This window comes from Cyclopterus lumpus, chromosome 8, assembly GCF_009769545.1.
Source record: "Cyclopterus lumpus isolate fCycLum1 chromosome 8, fCycLum1.pri, whole genome shotgun sequence".
Lineage (NCBI taxonomy): Eukaryota > Metazoa > Chordata > Actinopteri > Perciformes > Cyclopteridae > Cyclopterus > Cyclopterus lumpus.
The window spans coordinates 753,407-780,591 of NC_046973.1; the positions used below are offsets into that span (position 1 = coordinate 753,407).

General features: G+C 43.4%; 2 protein-coding genes across 7 annotated transcripts in view; one reads left to right on the plus strand and one right to left on the minus strand.

Annotated features, from left to right (window-relative positions):
• med15 (mediator complex subunit 15) overlaps window positions 1–13,217 on the plus strand; it is a 25,840-nt gene extending 12,623 nt beyond the window's left edge. For 4 of the 5 annotated variants that reach the window (XM_034538868.1, XM_034538870.1, XM_034538869.1 and 1 more), the window contains exons 13-18: window positions 1,685–1,748; window positions 4,096–4,162; window positions 5,511–5,668; window positions 10,794–10,960; window positions 12,367–12,465; window positions 12,594–13,112. In XM_034538868.1, the coding sequence (XP_034394759.1) occupies window positions 1,685–1,748; window positions 4,096–4,162; window positions 5,511–5,668; window positions 10,794–10,960; window positions 12,367–12,465; window positions 12,594–12,730 (692 nt within the window). In that variant the 3' untranslated portion in view covers window positions 12,731–13,112. Of the gene's footprint in view, window positions 1–1,684; window positions 1,749–4,095; window positions 4,163–5,510; window positions 5,669–10,793; window positions 10,961–12,366; window positions 12,466–12,593 lie in introns of all 5 variants that reach the window. The other variant, XM_034538871.1, reaches the window with a different exon arrangement.
• thoc6 (THO complex 6) lies at window positions 13,168–24,903 on the minus strand. Of its 2 annotated transcripts, none has more exons than XM_034538896.1 (13): window positions 24,762–24,903; window positions 23,470–23,561; window positions 23,316–23,380; window positions 22,446–22,549; window positions 22,306–22,337; window positions 19,366–19,414; window positions 18,337–18,408; window positions 18,166–18,268; window positions 17,322–17,371; window positions 16,025–16,087; window positions 13,707–13,817; window positions 13,509–13,637; window positions 13,168–13,424 (listed from the first exon to the last, which is right to left on the minus strand). In XM_034538896.1, the coding sequence occupies exons 1-13, from the start codon at window positions 24,774–24,776 to the stop codon at window positions 13,344–13,346; spliced, it is 966 nt and encodes a 321-aa protein (XP_034394787.1). In that variant the 5' UTR covers window positions 24,777–24,903; the 3' UTR covers window positions 13,168–13,343. The 2 variants fall into 2 exon arrangements, with proteins under 2 accessions (XP_034394787.1, XP_034394786.1); XM_034538895.1 differs by having other exon boundaries at window positions 22,300–22,337; window positions 24,762–24,902.
• Between the last annotated feature and the right edge of the window lie 2,282 nt (window positions 24,904–27,185).

The window sequence follows — 27,185 nt, forward strand, 5'->3', positions numbered from 1 at the left end:
GCCACTAATCCATTCATCCAGTCATCCACTAATCCAGTCATCCACTAATCCATTCATCCATTCATCCACTAATCCATTCATCCAGTAATCCACTAATCCAGTAATCCAGTCATCCAGTAATCCACTAATCCAGTAATCCATTCATCCAGTAATCCATTCATCCAGTAATCCACTAATCCAGTCATCCACTAATCCAGTCATCCACTAATCCAGTCATCCAGTAATCCACTAATCCAGTAATCCACTAATCCACTAATCCATTCATCCAGTAATCCACTAATCCAGTAATCCAGTCATCCACTAATCCACTAATCCATTCATCCATTCATCCATTCATCCAGTAATCCATTCATCCAGTAATCCACTAATCCAGTAATCCACTAATCCATTCATCCAGTAATCCATTCATCCAGTAATCCATTCATCCACTAATCCATTCATCCAGTAATCCATTCATCCATTCATCCAGTAATCCATTCATCCAGTAATCCACTAATCCAGTAATCCACTAATCCAGTAATCCACTAATCCAGTAATCCACTCATCCAGTAATCCATTCATCCAGTAATCCACTAATCCAGTAATCCATTCATCCAGTAATCCACTAATCCATTCATCCAGTAATCCATTCATCCATTCATCCATTAATCCATTCATCCATTAATCCATTCATCCATTCATCCAGTAATCCATTCATCCAGTAATCCATTCATCCAGTAATCCATTCATCCAGTAATCCATTCATCCAGTAATCCATTCATCCAGTAATCCACTAATCCAGTAATCCATTCATCCAGTAATCCACTAATCCAGTAATCCACTAATCCAGTAATCCATTCATCCAGTAATCCATTCATCCACTAATCCATTCATCCAGTAATCCATTCATCCATTCATCCAGTAATCCATTCATCCAGTAATCCACTAATCCAGTAATCCACTAATCCAGTAATCCATTCATCCAGTAATCCATTCATCCAGTAATCCATTCATCCAGTAATCCACTAATCCAGTAATCCATTCATCCAGTAATCCACTAATCCATTCATCCAGTAATCCAGTAATCCATTCATCCATTAATCCATTCATCCATTAATCCATTCATCCAGTAATCCATTCATCCAGTAATCCATTCATCCAGTAATCCATTCATCCACTAATCCATTCATCCACTAATCCATTCATCCATTCATCCAGTAATCCATTCATCCATTCATCCAGTAATCCATTCATCCAGTAATCCACTAATCCAGTAATCCACTAATCCAGTAATCCACTAATCCAGTAATCCATTCATCCAGTAATCCATTCATCCAGTAATCCATTCATCCAGTAATCCACTAATCCAGTAATCCATTCATCCAGTAATCCACTAATCCATTCATCCATTCATCCACTAATCCATTCATCCATTCATCCATTCATCCATTAATCCATTCATCCATTAATCCATTCATCCATTAATCCAGTAATCCATTCATCCAGTAATCCACTAATCCAGTCATCCATTCATCCAGTCATCCAGTAATCTATTCATCAATCAATCGATTAGTTAAGTCAGCAGTTAATCAGCAGCTGTTTTTTGAGTCATGTGACCAATCAGGACAACATGTATTCATATTTGTGATTGATTGGTCAGATATTGGTCGGCCTGATCAATAACTTCAGGTTGTGTTTGTTACAGACCGGAAGAAAGACCTGAGCAAGATGAAGAGTCTGTTGAACATCCTGACGGACCCAAACACCAGGTCCTCTGTCTGTCTTCTGTCTGTCTGTCCTCTGACCTGTTTGTCCTCTGTCTGTCTGTCTTCTGACCTGTCTGTCCTCTGTCTGTCTGTCCTCTGTCTGTCTGTCCTCTGTCTGTCTGTCTTCTGACCTGTCTGTCCTCTGTCTGTCCGTCCTCTGTCTGTCCTCTGACCTGTTTGTCCTCTGTCTGTCTGTCTTCTGTCTGTCCGTCCTCTGTCTGTCCTCTGACCTGTTTGTCCTCTGTCTGTCTGTCTTCTGACCTGTCTGTCCTCTGTCTGTCCTCTGTCTGTCCGTCCTCTGTCTGTCCTCTGTCTGTCCTCTGTCTGTCCGTCCTCTGTCTGTCCTCTGACCTGTTTGTCCTCTGTCTGTCTGTCTTCTGTCTGTCCGTCCTCTGTCTGTCCTCTGACCTGTTTGTCCTCTGTCTGTCTGTCTTCTGACCTGTCTGTCCTCTGTCTGTCCGTCCTCTGTCTGTCCTCTGACCTGTTTGTCCTCTGTCTGTCTGTCTTCTGACCTGTCTGTCCTCTGTCTGTCTTCTGTCTGTCCGTCCTCTGTCTGTCTTCTGACCTGTCTGTCCTCTGTCTGTCTTCTGTCTGTCCGTCCTCTGTCTGTCTTCTGACCTGTCTGTCCTCTGTCTGTCTGTCCTCTGTCTGTCCTCTGACCTGTTTGTTCTCTGTCCGTCCTCTGTCTGTCTGTCTTCTGACCTGTCTGTCCTCTGACCTGTCTGTCCTCTGACCTGTCTGTCCTCTGTCTGTCCTCTGACCTGTCTGTCCTCTGTCTGTCCTCTGACCTGTTTGTTCTCTGTCCGTCCTCTGTCTGTCTGTCCTCTGTCTGTCCTCTGTCTGTCTGTCCTCTGACCTGTTTGTCCTCTGACCTGTCTGTCCTTTGACCTGTCTGTCCTCTGTCTGTCCTCTGACCTGTTTGTTCTCTGTCCGTCCTCTGTCTGTCTGTCCTCTGTCTGTCCGTCCTCTGTCTGTCTGTCTTCTGACCTGTCTGTCCTCTGTCTGTCCTCTGACCTGTCTGTCCTCTGTCTGTCTGTCCTCTGTCTGTCCTTTGACCTGTTTGTTCTCTGACCTGTCTGTCCTCTGTCTGTCCTTTGACCTGTCTGTCCTCTGACCTGTCTGTCCTCTGTCTGTCCTTTGACCTGTCTGTCCTCTGACCTGTCTGTCCTCTGTCTGTCCTTTGACCTGTCTGTCCTCTGACCTGTCTGTCCTCTGTCTGTCTGTCCTCTGTCTGTCTGTCCTCTGACCTGTCTGTCCTCTGTCTGTCCTCTGACCTGTCTGTCCTCTGACCTGTCTGTCCTTTGACCTGTCTGTCCTCTGTCTGTCCTTTGACCTGTCTGTCCTCTGTCTGTCCTTTGACCTGTCTGTCCTCTGACCTGTCTGTCCTCTGTCTGTCTGTCCTCTGACCTGTCTGTCCTCTGTCTGTCTGTCCTCTGACCTGTCTGTCCTCTGTCTGTCTGTCCTCTGACCTGTCTGTCCTCTGTCTGTCTGTCCTCTGACCTGTCTGTCCTCTGTCTGTCTGTCCTCTGACCTGTTTGTCCTCTGTCTGTCCTCTGACCGGTCTGTCCTCCTCTGACCTGTCTCTCCTCTGTCTGTCCTCGTCTGTCTGTCTGTCTGTCCTGTGTTGTCGTCTGTCTGTCCTCGGACCAGTCTGTCCTCCTCTGACCTGTCTGTCCTCCTCTGACCTGTCTGTCCTCTGACTGTCCTCTGTACTGTCTGTCTTCTGACCTGTCTGTCCTCGTCTGTCTGTCCTGTGTTGTCCTCTGTCTGTCCTCGGACCGGTCTGTCCTCCTCTGACCTGTCTGTCCTCTGACTGTCCTCTGTCCTGTCTGTCTTCTAACCTGTCTGTCCTCGTCTGTCTGTCCTGTGTTGTCCTCTGTCTGTCCTCGGACCGGTCTGTCCTCCTCTGACCTGTCTGTCCTCTGACTGTCCTCTGTCCTGTCTGTCTTCTGACCTGTCTGTCCTCGTCTGTCTGTCCTGTGTTGTCCTCTGTCTGTCCTCGGACCGGTCTGTCCTGTCTGTCTTCTGACTGTCCTCTGTCCTATCTGTCTTCTGACCTGTCTGTCCTCGTCTGTCTGTCCTGTGTTGTCCTCTGTCTGTCCTCGGACCGGTCTGTCCTCTTCTGACCTGTCTGTCCTCGTCTGTCTGTCCTGTGTTGTCCTCTGTCTGTCCTCGGACCGGTCTGTCCTCCTCTGACCTGTCTGTCTTCTGACTGTCCTCTGTCCTATCTGTCTTCTGACCTGTCTGTCCTCGTCTGTCTGTCCTGTGTTGTCCTCTGTCTGTCCTCGGACCGGTCTGTCCTCCTCTGACCTGTCTCACCTGTCTGTCCTCTCTGATCTCTGACCTTTAGGTGTCCCCTGAAGACGCTTCAGAAGTGTGAAATAGCTCTGGAAAAGCTGAAGAACGACATGGCCGTGGTGAGTTTCATGTTAGAACCTCTGTTATTATGGGATGTGGTGTTTATAACTTCTGTTATTATGGGATGTGATGTTTATAACTTCTGTTATTATGGGATGTGGTGTTTATAACTTCTGTTATTATGGGATGTGATGTTTATAACTTCTGTTATTATGGGATGTGGTGTTTATAACCTCTGTTATTATGGGATGTGATGTTTATAACTTCTGTTATTATGGGATGTGGTGTTTATAACCTCTGTTATTATGGGATGTGGTGTTTATAACCTCTGTTATTATGGGATGTGGTGTTTATAACTTCTGTTATTATGGGATGTGGTGTTTATAACCTCTGTTATTATGGGATGTGGTGTTTATAACTTCTGTTATTATGGGATGTGGTGTTTATAACCTCTGTTATTATGGGATGTGGTGTTTATAACCTCTGTTATTATGGGATGTGGTGTTTATAACTTCTGTTATCATGGGATGAGGTGTTTATAACTTCTGTTATTATGGGATGTGGTGTTTATAACTTCTGTTATCATGGGATGAGGTGTTTATAACTTCTTATCATGGGATGAGGTGTTTATAACCTCTTATTATGGGATGTGGTGTTTATAACCTCTATTATTATGGGATGTGTTGTTCATAACCTCTTATTATGGGATGTGGCTTTTATAACCTCTGTTATTATGGGATGTGGTGTTTATAACCTCTGTTATTATGGGACGTGGTGTTTATAACCTCTGTTATTATGGGATGTGGTGTTCATAACCTCTGTTATTATGGGATGTGGCTTTTATAACCTCTGTTATTATGGGATGTGGTGTTTATAACTTCTGTTATTATGGGATGTGGTGTTTATAACCTCTTATCGTGGGATATGGTGTTTATAACCTCTTATTATGGGATGTGGTGTTTATAACCTCTGTTATTATGGGATGTGGTGTTTATAACCTCTGTTATTATGGGATGTGGTGTTTATAACCTCTTATCGTGGGATGTGGTGTTTATAACCTCTTATTATGGGATGTGGCTTTTATAACCTCTTATTATGGGATGTGGTGTTTATAACCTCTGTTATTATGGGATGTGGTGTTTATAACCTCTGTTATTATGGGATGTGGTGTTTATAACCTCTGTTATTATGGGATGTGGTGTTCATAACCTCTTATTATGGGATGTGGTGTTTATAACCTCTGTTATTATGGGATGTGGTGTTTATAACCTCTTATCGTGGGATGTGGTGTTTATAACCTCTTATTATGGGATGTGGTGTTTATAACTTCTGTTATTGTGGAATGCCGTGTTTATAACCTTATTATGGGATGCAGTGATTCTAACCTTTTGTCTCTGTCGTTTCTAGCCGACCCCCCCGCCCCCCCAGGTGCCCAACAAGCAGCAGTACTTGTGTCAGCCGTTGCTGGACGCCGTCATGGCCAACATCCGCTCCCCGGTCTTCAACCATTCCCTGTACCGGACCTTCGCCCCCGCCATGACCGCCATCCACGGCCCCCCTATTACGTACGTACACCCGCTCCACACAGACCCAGCACCTCGTCACAGGGGGCCTCTGGAACTGCCAGTCAGCTAACCTCAAGGCAGACTTCATCTCTGGTTTTGCTATTGAGCAATCGCTGGACTTCCTGGCTCTCAGAGACCTGGATCACACCAGACAACATCTACCCTTGCTGCTCTCTCCTCTCCTTCTGCCACACACCCAGACCCTCTGGTCGGGGTGGTGGTTCAGGTCTACTCATCTCCCCCAAATGGGGTTTTTCCATTATGTACCCCACTGTCTTTTGAGTTTCATGCAGTGACGGTTACTCATCCGGTTCATCTAACCATTGTTGTTCTCTACCGTCCTCCTGGTTCCTTGGGAGACTTCTTGGAAGAACTAGACGTCCTCCTATCAAACTTCCCAGAAAATGGCCCCCCGCTCATCCTTCTGGGTGACTTTACCATCCAGACAGAGAAGTCATGTGACCTGCTACTCTTCCTGTCTTCCTTTGCTCTCTCTCTCAGTCCTTCCCCTACTCACAAAGCTGGACACCACCTTGACTATATTTTCACCAGAAACTGCTCCACAGCTAACCTCACTGTAACTCCACTTCCTGTCTCTGACCACTTCTTCATCTCTTACTCTCTGGACCTGACAACCAGTAAAAGGCTCTCCCACCCACGACCTGACTATCACCTTCAACAACTCAGTGCTGGTTCCGACTCCGACTGCCAGGAACCTCGGAGTGACACCTGTCAGTCAACTCTCCCTGACTGACAACATTACCACAACAACACGCTCCTGTAGGTACATGCTGAACAACATCAGGAGAATACGACCTCTTCTCACGGCACAGGTCCTGGTCCAGGTCCTGGTCCAGGCTCTGGTCCAGGTTCTGGTCCTGGTCCTCGAGGCAGGACTGTATCGTCAATAATGTCCGGTTCAAGGTTGTTGTTGTTGTTGTTAAACCCTTGAGCAGGACATTATTGACGATACAGTCCTGCCTCGAGGACCTTATTGCTTTTATAATACGGTTGCGAGCGACATTATAAATAGTAAGTAAATATTAAGCTGCCTTTCAGCATGAAATAGTTGTAGCCACCAAACGTTAGGTATCGCATTTCAGTAGCCGAGAGAAAATAGTCCCTGTGTGTGGGTCTGTTGCTATGCAACAGACAAACAGCGTTGGGAACATCACGTTTGTTAGCCTAGCTCAGTGGTCATCAACCTTTTTAAGCCCGAGATCCCTGACCTCTGACCTCTGCCTTGGTGACAGAAACATCTCCCTATTGAGAGGAACAGACTGTCCAGACTTCACAACTTGAGGCTTTTTATTACACCTGCAGCACCAGGACTACGTTCCCCTCATCGGGAGAACAGCTGAGAACACTTCCGCTGTGGAAGAACCCATTTACAGGCGTTCATGAATCAGGCGATCAGAGATCCTTCTGAAGTCCGTTAGAAAACATTTCACAAGACACTTCAGAAAATGTTCGAGAATGAGGAACAATGTGTTTCTAAACTTATTTTCATTTTATTTTGGAGAGCGACGGGTTGGCGACCGCTGGCCTAGCTAGATCTCATTCATTCACATTGCTCATTTTATAAAAGTTACCATTAAAATAACAAAAATGGCAATGCAATACACTTGCAAAACAATAATATTTAATTTAAACATTACGTTTGTTCATGTTGTTTTGGATATCTCCATTACTTGTGCATCATCTCCCCTTCGTCTCTGATGACATCACTTCTGACCACTCTCTCTCTTTGCCGGTGGCTCGGTGGTGAAGTGCCTTCTCCAGAAGGATATTATCATCATTAGGGTCGTCGTGACGACTTCGTCGTAGAGGAACCTTTTGTTTTTCGTGGAATTCTTCTTCTTCTCTAGCAATGAAAGTGTTTTTGGGGCCTTTATCATATCCCAAAAGTTGTTAAATTTGACTTACATATCAGGACTGGTGAAAAATGTGATATTTTAGAGGTCTCGCCTTTGGGTATAAAGAAATGTCTCTATAGCGCCCCCTTGAGGCAAAAAAGCCTACGCTTTTTGCTAACAATGACCAATTGACTTGAAATGTTGTACACCTGTCCACTTGGACCTGCTCTACAAAAAAGTTCATGGTGGCCATAAAATGCGCCAACTTAGATTTTCCGTCATTTTGAATTTTGTAAAAAACACGTTTTCTCCATTTTCTCCTAAACGCTGGGTCCGATCTTTACGAACATTTCTGTGGTTCATTATTGCTTCAATGTCATGAACAGTTATCAAAAGCTTGTTGATATCTCATTGCATTTTAAGGGGTTCGGCCTCATATTTAAAGACAAATAACTTCCAAATGACTTGGCCTATCCATACCAAATCGCTAGCATATGTCCACATTGAGTCCCTTAACGTTCCCTAATTTTGTCATAATATTTGAAGATTAGGGGGCGCTGCAGTCAATCGCTCAATATCGCCATTTTTTGCGTTTTTTTCCACTTTTTTGGGTGTTGTAAAACTGCGAACTCCTCCTAGAGCTTAAACCCGATTAATTACAAAATCGGGCAGTGTGTTCTAGAGACCTTAGCCATGACAAGTTATAAAAGGATTTTAAAAATTCAAAACTATGTGCGTAGGGTTCTATTTCAAAGAACCGCCATTCACCATGAAAATGTAAGTTGTTTTAACTCGGCCATACATGATCTAATCTGCTCCATATTTCTCATATTTCTGACATACTGACCCTGTAGACATCCATATGATAATTTTGCATTCTAGTCATAGCGCCACCTAGTGGCACATTTTTAACCTTTTCTTCACGTTTTGGGGAGTTGTAAAACAGCGAACTCCTCCAAGAGATTAAACCTGATTCATTCCAAAGTCGGGCAGTTAGTAGTGAAAAGTTATCAAAGGATTTAAAAAATATAAAACTTTGTTTTAAACGGCAAAGAACACCATTCACCATAAAAATGTAAGTTGTTTTAATACATTATGTAATCTGCTCCATATTTCTCATATGTCATGACACACTGACCCTGAAGACATCCATATGATAATTTTGCATTCTAGTCATAGCGCCACCTAGTGGCAACAGTAGGTTACATGTTTTCTACTCTTTTACCCTTCTCCTCACAGATTAATCAGATCCCTCTCAGAATGTTTTTAGAATAGACTTAAGACCTTGATAATGCTTCACTGTGAAGATTGTATGGACTCGTTGAAGGGCGGTGAGGTCTGATCCTTCGCCGTGACCGAATAAACCAATGTAACATGCTCCAAACATAACTAAACTTAGCACACACATTTAAAGTCAAAGATGTAGTTACCTGATACGATTTTAATGCTTCAGAATGGCAATATGGCTCGATAGCGCCCCCTACAAACATTAATTTAAGCAGCCCCGGTGCTACGCTTCACCTACATTAATGAAACTTGGTAGGCATATGTAAAACATGTCAACTGAAAAGAAGGTCTCTTGGAACCATGCTCTAAACGGTACCGGAAGTCAGTTTGTGTGATTTCTTTATTATTTTTTGTGTATTTCTTACCACTATACGTTACTAAACTCCTGATGAAGGCCATTGATCAGATCCCCTTTAAATGTATTATGTTGATGCATGTTGTCTCGGGCCATACGGTGGATACAGCAAGTGGTGGACTGTTTGCAGTACAGTATAATTTCCAGCTTTGCTCCGTGCAGGAAAACACGGCTAACTCGCAGACGCTCACTCCGACGGTCGCAGACATTCCCGGACCGCTTGAGCCGGCGTCCGGCCAGCACCCCGACGTGGAGGAGGAACGAGGACCCGCACATCGCTGCTTGCAGCTTTAATTATTCTTATCACTCCAACGCTGTCTTTCATTTAGATTTGGTGCCCGTAGCTTTGAAGAAACTTTGGGGTTCACGTCCACTCACTGACTTGATTTCTCTTGCTTCCAAACAGCATTAGTGATTGGTGTAGATGTTTGTGCCCGCCCACTTGCATAGCTTGGGCAATATTGTTCCGAGATAATGTACACCCATTGGCACCATTCTGTACCTGCGATCATTATTATTAATGCGTGTTAGGGTTGGCTGGCTAAAGCGCGTAAAGATTATCCTCCTAAAGCCGAGACCTACAGATGTGCTCCTACTCATCTTCTCTGGGTGTGTCGGGGTAGGAGTGACAGATCCAGGACAGCGGGGGTTCCTGGAAGAGAATACATGGAGCCACGCCCACTGTCCTTGGCTCCCGTGGATCTTTATGCTTCTTGGTCTCCTCATTGAATGTCATGCTGGCGGTTACCCTCCTTCCCTCGTCGTCCAAAGTGCAGTTGGATATCGAACCAGACTTTTCTAACTAGACCCTCTGGTCGGATCCAGTGAGGCCTTTATCGTGGCTAGATCGCAGGCTGGTATGGATCCATGATGATTTGTTTTGTCGTGTCCCTGTCGTCATTGTTTGCGGCCGTGAACGCGCAGTCCTTCATCAAACACCAGCACCGAGTCAATGTGGATCAACGTGGATCGTTGTATCTGTTCAGTCCCGAACGCAGGTAGCCGTAACTGCTGACCCCGTAGTGGTCACCCTCTCCATGGCCATAGAAATCCTGCAGCATTTCATTCATCTCTTCTTTTGTTATGGTCTTCAGGTCTTCTCTGGTTATGGTCTTCAGGTCTACGGTTCCCCCAGCTCTCTCTCCCCGCACCAGTTGGTGAAGCAGTTAATTGCCCGCTTCGTTGCACAACATTTCATAGGTCTCAATGTCTTTCTTATCTACGGCAGCATGACGTCCACCTGAAGCTCCTCTTCTTCTACCCATCATTAAAGTATCAAAGTTCATCAAACATGTTTCTGTGAAGCTTGAAATGAAACTAACGGCCTTTTGAGTTCCACTGATATGGAACCTCAGATTAATGTAAACAGGACATTATGGCTGAAGACACCCCGTGACTCACTCCCAACCAATCAGAATGCTTGATTTCATCTACCTGTATTATAATATGATGTGATGTATTATAATGTAACACCAGGGCCGATGGGGACTTACTTAAATCAAAATGTCGTCCACGTGGGTCAGCGATTTAATTACACAAATAAAGGTTCTCTTCACAAACGGCCTCTGAAACAGGAAGGAGCCGTTAAAGACATACAAGTCATCGTCGTTGTTGTTGTTGTTCTCAGGGGGCCCAACGTCTCCGTGAGGAAGAGGAAGCACGAGGAAGACGAGCGGCAGACCATCCCCAACATCCTGCAGGGAGAGGTGGCCCGCCTGGACGGCAAGTTCCTGGTCAACCTGGACCCCTCGTTCTGCAGCAACAACGGCACCGTGCACCTGGTCTGCAAACTGGGTAAAGACCAGGACCAGTACACGCGCTAGACCACTGGAACCAGTACACGCGCTAGACCACTGGAACCAGTACACGCGCTAGACCACTGGAACCAGTACACGCGCTAGACCACTGGAACCAGTACACGCGCTAGACCACTGGAACCAGTACACGCGCTAGACCACTGGAACCAGTACACGCGCTAGACCACTGGAACCAGTACACGCGCTAGACCACTGGAACCAGTACACGCGCTAGACCACTGGAACCAGGACACGCGCTAGACCACTGGAACCAGGACACGCGCTAGACCACTGGAACCAGTACACGCGCTAGACCACTGGAACCAGTACACGCGCTAGACCACTGGAACCAGGACACGCGCTAGACCACTGGAACCAGGACACGCGCTAGACCACTGGAACCAGTACACGCGCTAGACCACTGGAACCAGTACACGCGCTAGACCACTGGAACCAGTACACGCGCTAGACCACTGGAACCAGTACACGCGCTAGACCACTGGAACCAGTACACGCGCTAGACCACTGGAACCAGGACACGCGCTAGACCACTGGAACCAGGACACGCGCTAGACCACTGGAACCAGTACACGCGCTAGACCACTGGAACCAGTACACGCGCTAGACCACTGGAACCAGTACACGCGCTAGACCACTGGAACCAGTACACGCGCTAGACCACTGGAACCAGTACACGCGCTAGACCACTGGAACCAGTACACGCGCTAGACCACTGGAACCAGTACACGCGCTAGACCACTGGAACCAGTACACGCGCTAGACCACTGGAACCAGTACACGCGCTAGACCACTGGAACCAGGACACGCGCTAGACCACTGGAACCAGGACACGCGCTAGACCACTGGAACCAGTACACGCGCTAGACCACTGGAACCAGTACACGCGCTAGACCACTGGAACCAGTACACGCGCTAGACCACTGGAACCAGGACACGCGCTAGACCACTGGAACCAGGACACGCGCTAGACCACTGGAACCAGTACACGCGCTAGACCACTGGAACCAGTACACGCGCTAGACCACTGGAACCAGTACACGCGCTAGACCACTGGAACCAGTACACGCGCTAGACCACTGGAACCAGGACACGCGCTAGACCACTGGAACCAGGACACGCGCTAGACCACTGGAACCAGGACACGCGCTAGACCACTGGAACCAGTACACGCGCTAGACCACTGGAACCAGTACACGCGCTAGACCACTGGAACCAGTACACGCGCTAGACCACTGGAACCAGGACACGCGCTAGACCACTGGAACCAGTACACGCGCTAGACCACTGGAACCAGTACACACGCTAGACCACTGGAACCAGTACACGCGCTACATTTGACTCCGTCAGGATGTTCTGACCCGGTTCTGTTGGTTCTGTTCGCAGATGACAAGAACCTTCCCAGTGTTCCCCCCCTACAGCTCAGTGTTCCGGCCGATTATCCTGATCGGAGTCCATACTTGGCCGACGACAAGGACCAGTACGGTGAGACCACCAGACCACATGAAATCTCATGAGCAATGAATGAAATCTGGTGCAGTGAGATTTTCAGACAGGAAGTGTGTTACTGATGGTTGATCACATGTTGATTGATGACCCGCCTCCTCCACCAGGTGCAAACGGGTTCCTGCAGTCGGTCCACAGGAACATGACGTCCAAACTGCTGCAGCTTCCTGACAAGCACTCGGTGACGGAGCTGCTCAACACCTGGGCCCAGAGCGTCCGCCAGGCCTGTCTGTCGGCCGCCTGAAGCCCCGCCCACCGTCTCTCTGCGTCCGATCTGACGGGTTTCCTTGAACTTGGTCATAAATTACAAGCGGCTGTTGTTCCCCACGCTCATCTCAGTCCCTGAATGCCTCATCAGGTGAGGACGTTACTCCAGATGCATTGTGGGTGAGCAGCTTGTATATAAAATAAACTCTTGGTTGGTTTGAAACAAAGGGAAACCCGACCGCCGTCTGTCCAGATATATATATTCTGCTCCTGAACGCCACACATGGAATGAGTTTGTTTGAGATGTGAGTTCAGCTTTGTACCACAGAAGAAGAGCGCCGTTGTAAAGAAAAACTTGTGAAAATATAAATGTATTTTTTTTGCTATCATAATAAAAAAAACTTCAGTTCAACTTTTTAAAATTCGGAACTCCGTTTCCCTCAATGACGCTTTATGGGTCGTTACTAACAACAGTTTGTATAAAACAAAAATATTTTATTATCTTCAGAATAAATGATACAAAAGATGTTCATACTGTCACACACAAATGTTCATTTAGAGTGTGTGCGTGTGTGTGTGTGTGTGTGTGTGTGCGTGTGTGTGTGTGTGTGTGTGCGTGTGTGTGTGTGTGTGTGTGTGTGCACGGAGCATCAGAAGCTGAGTGAGAAGGTTCTGTACGACAGGTTGGTGAACACGTCGATGTGGTCGCTGCTGCCTCCGACCGTTAGAACCTAACAAACAGGAACAAACAGTTCAGTTGTCATGGTAACCCTGATCCAGTGCTGAAGGAGGCCGCGGTGCGTTCAGGGACTCACCCTGTGCTCGGTGCTGCTGGTGTTGAGCTGCAGCGTGTTGAGGCTCTGAGGCGTACACGGGATCTGAGCTTTCACTTCTCCACCCAGCAGACAGTGAGACACGGCCGGGCCTTCACCCACCGCCAGGATCTGAGGAGGAGGAGGAGTTTACAGACAGACAGGCAGAGCGAAGACAGACAGACAGGCAGCTCCCCTCACCATGTCCTGGTAGAAGGTGGTCTGTCTCTGGACGCCCTTCAGAGGGAAGACGGAGGTCGGAGACAAAGAGCGGAGATGCCATAGAGACAGAGACGGACCTCCACCACACAGCTGGAGGACAGGACGTGATCAATAAGTGTCCATACATAACCAATATGTGATCAATACATAGTCAATAAGTGATCAATACATAGTCAATAAGTGGTCCATACATAGTCAATATGTGATCAATACATAATCAATAAGTGGTCCATACATAGTCAATATGTGATCAATATATAATCAATAAGTGGTCCATACATAATCAATATGTGATCAATAAGTGGTCCATACATTACCAATAAGTGATCAATAAGTGGTCCATACATAATCAATGTGATCAATAAGTGGTCAATATATTACCAATATGTGATCAATATATTATCAATAAGTGGTCCATACATTACCAATATGTGATCAATATATATTCAATAAGTGGTCCATACATAATCAATATGTGATCAATATATAATCAATAAGTGGTCCATACATGATCAATATATAATCAATAAGTGGTCCATACATAATCAATATGTGATCAATACATAATCAATAAGTGGTCCATACATAATCAATATGTGATCAATACATAATCAATAAGTGGTCAATATATTACCAATATGTGATCAATATATAATCAATAAGTGGTCAATATATTACCAATATGTGATCAATATATTATCAATAAGTGGTCCATACATAATCAATATGTGATCAATATATATTCAATAAGTGGTCCATACATAATCAATATGTGATCAATACATAATCAATATGTGGTCCATACATGATCAATATGTGATCAATACATAATCAATGTGGTCCATACATAATCAATATGTGATCAATATATAATCAATAAGTGGTCCATACATAATCAATATGTGATCAATACATAATCAATATGTGGTCCATACATGATCAATATGTGATCAATATATGATCAATATGTGATCAATACATAATCAATAAGTGGTCCATACATTACCAATATGTGATCAATATATATTCAATAAGTGGTCCATACATAATCAATATGTGATCAATATATAATCAATAAGTGGTCCATACATGATCAATATATAATCAATAAGTGGTCCATACATAATCAATATGTGATCAATACATAATCAATAAGTGGTCCATACATAATCAATATGTGATCAATACATAATCAATAAGTGGTCAATATATTACCAATATGTGATCAATATATAATCAATAAGTGGTCAATATATTACCAATATGTGATCAATATATTATCAATAAGTGGTCCATACATAATCAATATGTGATCAATATATATTCAATAAGTGGTCCATACATAATCAATATGTGATCAATATATATTCAATAAGTGGTCCATACATAATCAATATGTGATCAATACATAATCAATATGTGGTCCATACATGATCAATATGTGATCAATACATAATCAATGTGGTCCATACATAATCAATATGTGATCAATATATATTCAATAAGTGGTCCATACATAATCAATATGTGATCAATACATAATCAATATGTGGTCCATACATGATCAATATGTGATCAATATATGATCAATATGTGATCAATACATAATCAATAAGTGGTCCATACATTATCAATATGTGATCAATATATGATCAATAAGTGGTCCATACATGATCAATATGTGATCAATAAGTGGTCCATACATTACCAATATGTGATCAATACATAATCAATATGTGGTCCATACATTATCAATATGTGATCAATATATAATCAATAAGTGATCAATACATAATCAATATGTGGTCCATACATTATCAATATGTGATCAATATATAATCAATATGTGATCAATATATAATCAATATGTGATCAATATATAATCAATATGTGATCAATACATAATCAATATGTGGTCCATACATTATCAATATGTGATCAATACATAATCAATAAGTGGTCCATACATTATCAATATATAATCAATACATAATCAATAAGTGGTCCATACATTATCAATATGTGATCAATAAGTGGTCCATACATTATCAATATGTGATCAATAAGTGGTCCATACATAATCAATATGTGATCAATAAGTGGTCCATACATTATCAATATGTGATCAATAAGTGGTCCATACATTATCAATATGTGATCAATAAGTGGTCCATACATTATCAATATGTGATCAATAAGTGGTCCATACATTATCAATATGTGATCAATAAGTGGTCCATACATTATCAATATGTGATCAATACATAATCAATGTGATGAATAAGTTTACTTCTTACCATCCAGTCAGAGTCGGTGGTCAAACAGCTGATCCATTTACCAAACTGAGGACGAGCACAACTCTGAAACACACAATGGAGACTTGAGGAGAGGAGGGAGGAGAGGAGGAGGAGAGGAGGAGAGGAGGAGAGGAGGAGGAGGGAGGAGAGGAGGAAGAGGAGGAGAGGAGGAGGGGAGGGAGGAGGAGAGGAGGAGGAGGGGAGGGAGGAGGAAGAGGAGGAGAGAGGAGGGGAGAGGAGAGGAGAGGAGGAGGGGAGGGAGGAGGAGGAGGAAGAGGAGGGGAGAGGAGGAGGGGAGGGAGGAGGAAGAGGAGGAGAGAGGAGAGGAGGGAGGAGGAGGAGGGGAGGGAGGAGGAAGAGGAGGAGAGAGGAGGAGGGGAGAGGAGGAGGAGGAAGAGGAGGAGGAGAGGAGGGGGGAGGAAGAGGAGGAGAGGGAGGAGGGGGAGGAGGAAGAGGAGGAGGAGGGGGAGGAGGAGAGGAGGGGGAGGAGTGGAGGAGGAGAGGAGGAGGGGAGGGAGGAGGAGGAGGAAGAGGAGGAGAGAGGAGGGGAGAGGAGGAGGAGAGGAGGAGGGGAGGGAGGAGGAGGAGGAAGAGGAGGGGAGAGGAGGAGGGGAGGGAGGAGGAGGGGAGGGAGGAGGAAGAGGAGGAGAGAGGAGGGGAGAGGAGAGGAGGGAGGAGGAGGAGGGGAGGGAGGAGGAAGAGGAGGAGAGAGGAGGAGGGGAGAGGAGGAGGAGGAAGAGGAGGAGGAGAGGAGGGGGGAGGAAGAGGAGGAGGGGGAGGAGGAAGAGGAGGGAGGGAGAGGAGGAGGAGGGGAGGGAGGAGGAAGAGGAGGAGAGAGGAGGAGGAGGGGAGAGGAGGGAGGAGGAGGAGGGGAGGGAGGAGGAAGAGGAGGAGAGAGGAGGAGGGGAGAGGAGGAGGAGGAAGAGGAGGAGGAGAGGAGGGGGGAGGAAGAGGAGGAGAGGGAGGAGGAAGAGGAGGAGGAGGGGGAGGAGGAGAGGAGGGGGAGGAGAGAAGGGGGGAGGAAGAGGAGGAGAGGAGGGGAGGGAGGGAGAGGAGGGAGGGGGTGGAGGAAGAGGAGGGAGGGAGAGGAGGAGGAGGGGGGGGAGGGAGAGGAGGGAGGGAGAGGAGGAGGAAGAGGGAGAGGAGGGAGGGGGAGGAGGAAGAGGAGGAAGAGGAGGGAGGGAGAGGAGAAGAGAGATGGGGAGGAGAAGAACAGAGGAGGAGGAGAGGAGAAGAAGGAGAAGAGAGGAGGAGAGGTGGAAGAGGAATAAAGGTAAGAAGGAATCATAGTCTCTACCTCGTACTTGTGGACCTCGATGCAGTGAACAGACTGACCGGTCCTGCTGTCTGCACACAGAGTTAGAACTACATTATAGAACTACATTATAGAACTACATTATAATAGAACTACATTATAGAACTACATTATAGAACTACATTATAATAGAACTACATTATAGAACTACATTATAATAGAACTACATTATAGAACTACATTATAATAGAACTACATTATAGAACTACATTATAATAGAACTACATTATAGAACTACATTATAATAGAACTACATTATAGAACTACATTATAATAGAACTACATTATAATAGAACTACATTATAGAACTACATTATAATAGAACTACATTATAATAGAACTACATTATAATAGAACTACATTATAATAGAACTACATTATAGAACTACATTATAGAACTACATTATAATAGAACTACATTATAGAACTACATTATAATAGAACTACATTATAGAACTACATTATAATAGAACTACATTATAATAGAACTACATTATAATAGAACTACATTATAGAACTACATTATAATAGAACTACATTATAGAACTACATTATAATAGAACTACATTATAATAGAACTACATTATTATAGAACTACATTATTATAGAACTACATTATAATAGAACTACATTATTATAGAACTACATTATAATAGAACTACATTATAATAGAACTACATTATAATAGAACTACATTATTATAGAACTACATTATTATAGAACTACATTATAATAGAACTACATTATTATAGAACTACATTATAATAGAACTACATTATAATAGAACCACAGACTGAGACCAACATGGCCGCCGGTCCTCACTCACCCCACATCCTTACGGCTCCGTCCTCGCCCCCCGACAGGATCTCGGCCTCGCGGTCCCTCACGCTCACACAGTGGACGTAGTCCGTGTGGCCCTGCAGGACGGACTGGGGACAGAGACACAGATTCAGGTCCAGGTCTCCTGGTGCAGGGCTTGCAGGTGAACCTGACTCACCTTGAAGACTCCGTGCTCCAGGTCCAGGATATGGACGTTGTTGTCTCCTCCGCCGAAGACCAGACTGTTGTCCTGAGAGAGGAAGAAGAGATTGTCTTCATCGTACAGGTAGCAGTACACTGTACAGGTAGCAGTACACTGTACAGGTAGCAGTACTCTGTACCTGTACAGGTAGCAGTACTCTGTACAGGTACAGGTAGCAGTACTCTGTACAGGTAGCAGTACTCTGTACAGGTAGCAGTACTCTGTACCTGTACAGGTAGCAGTACTCTGTACAGGTAGCAGTACTCTGTACAGGTAGCAGTACTCTGTACCTGTACAGGTAGCAGTACTCTGTACAGGTAGCAGTACTCTGTACAGGTAGCAGTACTCTGTACCTGTACAGGTAGCAGTACTCTGTACAGGTAGCAGTACTCTGTACCTGTACAGGTAGCAGTACTCTGTACCTGTACAGGTAGCAGTACTCTGTACAGGTACAGGTAGCAGTACTCTGTACAGGTACAGGTAGCAGTACTCTGTACAGGTAGCAGTACTCTGTACCTGTACAGGTAGCAGTACTCTGTACAGGTAGCAGTACTCTGTACCTGTACAGGTAGCAGTACTCTGTACCTGTACAGGTAGCAGTACTCTGTACAGGTAGCAGTACTCTGTACCTGTACAGGTAGCAGTACTCTGTACAGGTAGCAGTACTCTGTACCTGTACAGGTAGCAGTACTCTGTACCTGTACAGGTAGCAGTACTCTGTACAGGTACAGGTAGCAGTACTCTGTACAGGTACAGGTAGCAGTACTCTGTACCTGTACAGGTAGCAGTACTCTGTACAGGTAGCAGTACTCTGTACAGGTAGCAGTACTCTGTACCTGTACAGGTAGCAGTACTCTGTACCTGTACAGGTAGCAGTACTCTGTACAGGTAGCAGTACTCTGTACCTGTACAGGTAGCAGTACTCTGTACAGGTAGCAGTACTCTGTACAGAGTACTTGTTGGAGTACTCGGTGTCATTCACGTATAAAAACATGAAGGTCTCACTCTGAAGTTCATGGACATGGAGTTGATCTCAGGGATCTCCAGACTGGACCTGAGGATGGAGTAGAATATACATAGAATATATAATATATATAAGAATATATGTAATATATAATATAATATATATAAGAATATATGTGTTTTGTTACAATTGTCAAATCAGTAAGTTACGTTTTATTTTGAAACAGGAAATGTCTTGTAACTTGTAATCAGGAAGTGAAGGAAGAGCCTCAGTTGAGTCATCTTTTCCTCTTGATGGCATCGTTGGTATTGATTTGTTTTATTGTTACTTATGATCGCAGATCATTATTTTTGTGACAATGTTTAGTTTGAGAAGTTTTATGCACAAAGTCCATCGAGTCATAGTTAATGACTACTCCGCTATGAATGTTGTTCATATGACAGAATAAATATGAATAAAGAGTTATGTTAAAATACAGTTTATAGGAACATATGTGTAAATCAGTAGTAAATACATAAAAGTAGCGGTTAAAAATAAAGCAAGTTATTTCATTGAAGAATCAGTATATTTACATTGTGTGTATGTGTAAGGTTAACAAGAAAGCATTTTGTTTGTATTCATTATGCCCTTTGTGTGTTTTAGTTTGACTCTTACGTCAATAAACCTGGACAACAGACAACTGATGTCAGGAAGGAGTTTGTCTAACTTGGTGTATCACGGCACATGAGGGCAGCATCATATGTAATATAATATATATAAGAATATATGTAATATATACCGTATTTTCCACACTATAAGGCGCACTTAAAAGCCTTTAATTTTCAAAAAAAACAACAGTGCCTTATAATCCGGAGCGCTTTACACATGGATTCATTCTGGCTGTGTTTACTGACCTGGAAGCGGTTTTGTGTGTCAAGATGTTTTAGTACGACTTTGGTAAACTACAAAGCCGCACCGCATGCAGCATTATGGTGCGTTCACACCAAACGGCTTTATAACTCGCGTCAGTTTACCAGTCAAGTTGTGTTCATTTGTGTCTTTCGCAACCAGTTGCGAAAAGGGGGCGTGGCTTATCTCCGTGCCTCGTCTCCGTAAAAACAGTTATAAAGTCCTCCATCCACCACGGTCGAAATAACCACTAGTTCTGCTTTATACTTGTTGTGGACATCCCATAAACGTGGGAACATCTAACGCCCTGGTGTCTGGGTTCATAACATCACCCGTAGGCTCACACAGCTCGGGGAGTTTCACCGACTCCGCCTCGATACCTTCCACTTCCTGCGCAACGAGAGCAGCAGCAGCCCAACGGGCGGAGCATCTCAACGCTGATTGGCTGCTACCAGAGCAGCGGCAGCCCAACGGGCGGAGCATCTCAACGCTGATTGGCTGCTACCAGAGCAGCAGCAGCCCAAAGGGCGGAGCATCTCAACGCTGATTGGCTGCTACCAGAGCAGCAGCAGCCCAAAGGGCGGAGCATCTCAACGCTGATTGGCTGCTACCAGAGCAGCCCAACGGGCGGAGCATCTCAACGCTGATTGGCTGCTACCAGAGCAGCAGCAGCCCAAAGGGCGGAGCATCTCAACGCTGATTGGCTGCTACCAGAGCAGCAGCAGCCCAAAGGGCGGAGCATCTCAACGCTGATTGGCTGCTACCAGAGCAGCCCAACGGGCGGAGCATCTCAACGCTGATTGGCTGCTACCAGAGCAGCAGCAGCCCAAAGGGCGGAGCATCTCAACGCTGATTGGCTGCTACCAGAGCAGCCCAACGGGCGGAGCATCTCAACGCTGATTGGCTGCTACCAGAGCAGCAGCAGCCCAACGGGCGGAGCTTCTCAACGCTGATTAGCTGCTACCAGAGCAGCGGCAGCCCAAAGGGCGGAGCATCTCAACGCTGATTGGCTGCTACCAGAGCAGCCCAACGGGCGGAGCATCTCAACGCTGATTGGCTGCTACCAGAGCAGCAGCAGCCCAACGGGCGGAGCATCTCAACGCTGATTGGCTGCTACCAGAGCAGCCCAACGGGCGGAGCATCTCAACGCTGATTGGCTGCTACCAGAGCAGCAGCAGCCCAACGGGCGGAGCATCTCAACGCTGATTGGCTGCTACCAGAGCAGCGGCAGCCCAACGGGCGGAGCATCTCAACGCTGATTGGCTGCTACCAGAGCAGCCCAACGGGCGGAGCATCTCAACGCTGATTGGCTGCTACCAGAGCAGCAGCAGCCCAACGGGCGGAGCATCTCAACGCTGATTGGCTGCTACCAGAGCAGCGGCAGCCCAACGGGCGGAGCATCTCAACGCTGATTGGCTGGCAACGCGAGTTGCGAAAGTTTTGCAACTCGCGTTGGAAATTGAAATATTTCAACTCTGGCGAAACGCGTCTATCGCAAATTCCGCGTCCGGCGAATTTCAACCGAACGCGTCTGCGTTGACTTCATGGGATCCAGACGCGTTTGGCGTGAACGCCCCTTTAAAGCTACCGTCGTCAGGAGCGTCGCGGAGTAATTCATACTGTGCTTCGCCATAATATTACAGTGTGTGTGTATAAGGACCCCACGATGGCTCCTGTCAAGAGACACGCTTACGACGCGGACTTCAAACTCAAGGCTCACGCAGCAGAACATGAGAATAGAGCCGCTGACAGAGAATTCAACATTAATGAATCAAAGGTACGAAGTGGAGGAAGCAAGAAGATGACCTGTAAAGGAAAGAAGACCACAGAGTTACGCTAACGTCTGATTTAGAGGTATCAGAATGTTTTACGTGTTACAACTGAACAAGGTTGAGTTATTGTGAACACGTTTAATAAAGTTTGACTGACTGTTTTGTTTTGCTTAATGCGCCTTATAGTCGGGTGTGTTATATATGAAAAAAGAAAATAGACCATTCATTGACAGTGCGCCCAATAGTGCGGAAAATACGGTACTAGAATATATATATAAGAATATAGAAAATATATAGAAAACAGAAGTCTCTCACTTGTACTTTGGTCTTTTTGTCCACAAAGATTTCACGTTCTGAGGGAACAAAAAGTAATAATGAAAACATGAATTCATGTTTCATTAATGAAAACATGAAGTTTTCATTAATGAAACATGATAATCTGAGATTTAAAGAGACGTCACCTTCTTGATGAGCTCGCTCCAGCTCCAGCAGCTGATCTCTCCGTTCCCAGAGCTGAGCAGCTGGCAGTCAGTGGAGAGCAGCGAGTACACGGGGCCCTCATGAGCTGCAGAGACCAGGGGCACAAGAGACTGTTAGAGACCAGGGGCCCTCATGAGCTGCAGAGACCAGGGGCACAAGAGACTGTTAGAGACCAGGGGCCCTCATGAGCTGCAGAGACCAGGGCCACAAGAGACTGTTAGAGACCAGGGGCCCTCATGAGCTGCAGAGACCAGGGCCACAAGAGACTGTTAGAGACCAGGGGCCCTCATGAGCTGCAGAGACCAGGGGCACAAGAGACTGTTAGAGACCAGGGGCCCTCATGAGCTGCAGAGACCAGGGGCACAAGAGACTGTTAGAGACCAGGGGCCCTCATGAGCTGCAGAGACCAGGGCCACAAGAGACTGTTAGAGACCAGGGGCCCTCATGAGCTGCAGAGACCAGGGGCACAAGAGACTGTTAGAGACCAGGGGCCCTCATGAGCTGCAGAGACCAGGGGCACAAGAGACTGTTAGAGACCAGGGGCCCTCATGAGCTGCAGAGACCAGGGCCACAAGAGACTGTTAGAGACCAGGGGCCCTCATGAGCTGCAGAGACCAGGGGCACAAGAGACTGTTAGAGACCAGGGGCCCTCATGAGCTGCAGAGACCAGGGGCACAAGAGACTGTTAGAGACCAGGGGCCCTCATGAGCTGCAGAGACCAGGGGCACAAGAGACTGTTAGAGACCAGGGGCCCTCATGAGCTGCAGAGACCAGGGGCACAAGAGACTGTTAGAGACCAGGGGCCCTCATGAGCTGCAGAGACCAGGGCCACAAGAGACTGGGTTACTCACCTGGGAACCTGAGAACCGGTTTCTGACTCAGCGCTGTGGCGTCTGGGCTCAGGGCTGCAGACAGACTGCAACACAATGAATATCATTATTAGTGTTGTTGATGTTGTTGTTGTTGTTGTTGTTGTTCTAGCAGAGCTTTGTGAGGGTCTCCAACCTGAACACGGCGATCTCTCCGTAGTTGTTTCCAGCTGCTAGGAACCGACCGCAGGGGGAAAAGCTCTGGGAGAAGACCGACATGTGGAGGAGCTGCACAACAACAACAACAACAACAACAACAACAGGAGATGGAGGGAGTGAGAAGAGAGGAGGACATATTATATTATATAATATATATAATAAACGTAATATATATAATAAACATATATTATAATACATATAATATATATAATAAACATATAATATATATAATAAACATAATATAATACATATAATAAAAAATAATTGTTTGTTATATATATATATAATAATATTTATAATAAACATAATATATATAATAAACATAATTGTTGTTTATTATATATATATAATATATAATAAACATAATATAATATGTTATATATAAGAATATATGTAAGATATAATATACATAGAATATATGTAACATCCATCCATCCATCCATTTTCAATACCACTTATCCTCATTAGGGTCGCGGGGCGCTGGAGCCTATCCCAGCTGACATAGGGCGAAGGCAGGGGACACCCTGGACAGGCCGCCAGTCCATCGAGGGCACATGTAGGGACATACAACCATTCACTCTCACATTCACACCTATGGGACATTTAGAGATCAATTAACCTGCAGCATGTCTTTGGACTGTGGGAGGAAGCCGGAGAGCCCGGAGAGAACCCACGCTGCCACGGGGAGAACATGCAAACTCCACACAGAAGGACCGCTCCGACCGGGAATCGAACCCGCGGCCCTCTTGCTGATATATATATATATATATATATATATATATATATATATATATATATATATATGATAGAATATTTATATAATATATAAAATATATACATAAACAAAATAAAATATATAATAAACATAATATATAATAAACATAATATATATAATAAACATAATAAATATGATATATATAATAAACACACTTGTTGTTTATTATATATAAACATAATATAATAAACATACTTGTTATTTTGATCTTATTTACTTTCATATCCACACACAACGTGTCTGAGTTTGTTTACTTGTTGTTTTGAGTTTGTTTACTTGTTGTTTCATATCCAACACGTTGAAGCTGCTGCGCATTCAGTTTAATAATCATAATGAAACTCATTCATCAGCATTATGAACGCAGCTCGGCCTAAAATCTCTTTTCCTCAAACAAAGAGCTTCATGAACACAGGAGTGAGTTATTGTTTAGAACTCACTCCGCTAATAAACAAAGACTCTACCGGTCACTAAACACCGGAACAACCGGAACTCACCTCTACGGGACCCATGCTGGTCTCACGGACACCGCGCGGCTGTGGAACGGGAGCTACCGGAGAGAAAAGTCGGTAAGAAGAGCAGAACAATCCCGAGCGACGCGAGGAGGAAACGAGCGGAACGCAGGCGAGGGAATATGACGTCAGTACTGACGAGAAGCATTCTGGGACACGTAGTTCATAGTCAAGATGGACTTATTTGTATTGCATTTAATTTGGAGGAAAGTGACATTCTAATGTATGAATCACGAATGCATAGTGAGAATTAATCATTAAAAAAACCTAAAATGTTAATACTTCAATATTTATCATTTAATAAATCATTCAAACAAACTACACTCTTTAAAGTTAATCAGTTTTCTTCAAACTGAAACACGTTATTGAAGGTTATATATACTATACATACATATATAGGTTATGATGGAAGTTATGAATGATTATTTCTGTGACGTTTGAATGATGAAAGAAAAACAAACCACAAAAAAAGTACTCAGGTCCTGTTGAAGTACTGCTACCTGTACTTTAACACAGTACTTTCTATCTTCTGATACTTTCCCCTTCTCTTCATCTCAGTACTGCATTTATTTAATAACTTTAAAATATTACAAACTAAGATATGGAGACTTTAAATGACGCACCGTAATAAACATTTCGTTTATAGAATCTGCTCAATACTTGAATACAAATATAGAGATTTTTGTTCTAATAGTATTAATAATGTAAATACATAATGTACAACCTATAACACATAACATAACACAACATATAACACATAACCTATAACACATAACCTATAACATATAACACATAACCTATAACACATAACCTATAACATATAAAATATAACCTATAACATATAACCTATAACCTATAACATATAACCTATAACATATAACACATAACCTATAACATATAACACATAACCTATAACATATAACATATAACCTATAACATATAACCTATAACCTATAACATATAACCTATAACATATAACACATAACCTATAACACATAACATAACACAACATATAACACATAACCTATAACACATAACCTATAACATATAACCTATAACATATAACACATAACCTATAACACATAACCTATAACATATAACACATAACCTATAACATATAACCTATAACACATAACCTATAACATATAACACATAACCTATAACATATAACACATAACCTATAACATATAACCTATAACATATAACACATAACCTATAACATATAACACATAACCTACAACATATAACATATAACCTATAACATATAACCTATAACATATAACACATAACCTATAACACATAACATAACACAACATATAACACATAACCTATAACACATAACCTATAACATATAACACATAACCTATAACATATAACATATAACCTATAACATATAACCTATAACATATAACATATAACCTATAACATATAACCTATAACATATAACATATAACCTATAACATATAACCTATAACATATAACACATAACCTATAACATATAACACATAACCTATAACATATAACCTATAACATATAACACATAACCTATAACATATAACACATAACCTATAACACATAACCTATAACATATAACATATAACACATAACCTATAACATATAACACATAACCTATAACATATAACACATAACCTATAACACACAACCTATAACATATAACACATAACCTATAACATATAACACATAACCTATAACATATAACACATAACCTATAACACATAACCTATAACATATAACATATAACACATAACCTATAACATATAACACATAACCTATAACATATAACACATAACCTATAACACACAACCTATAACATATAACACATAACCTATAACACATAACCTATAACATATAACACATAACCTATAACATATAACACATAACCTATAACACATAACCTATAACATATAACATATAACACATAACCTATAACATATAACACATAACCTATAACACATAACCTATAACATATAACATATAACACATAACCTATAACACATAACCTATAACATATAACATATAACACATAACCTATAACATATAACACATAACCTATAACACTTAACCTATAACATATAACATATAACACATAACCTATAACATATAACACATAACCTATAACACACAACCTATAACATATAACACATAACCTATAACATATAACACATAACCTATAACACATAACATATAACACATAACCTATAACATATAACACATAACCTATAACATATAACACATAACTTATAACACATAACCTATAACATATAACACATAACCTATAACACATAACCTATAACATATAACCTATAACATATAACCTATAACATATAACACATAACCTATAACACATAACCTATAACATATAACACATAACCTATAACACATAACCTA

Coding starts and splice junctions, on each gene's coding strand:
- thoc6 (XM_034538895.1), bottom strand. Junction 22,550..23,315: donor ACCGGTTCTCAGGTTCCCAG/GTGAGTAACCCA, acceptor TGGTCTCTGCAG/CTCATGAGGGCCCCGTGTAC. Junction 18,269..18,336: donor TGGAGCACGGAGTCTTCAAG/GTGAGTCAGGTT, acceptor CTCTGTCCCCAG/TCCGTCCTGCAGGGCCACAC.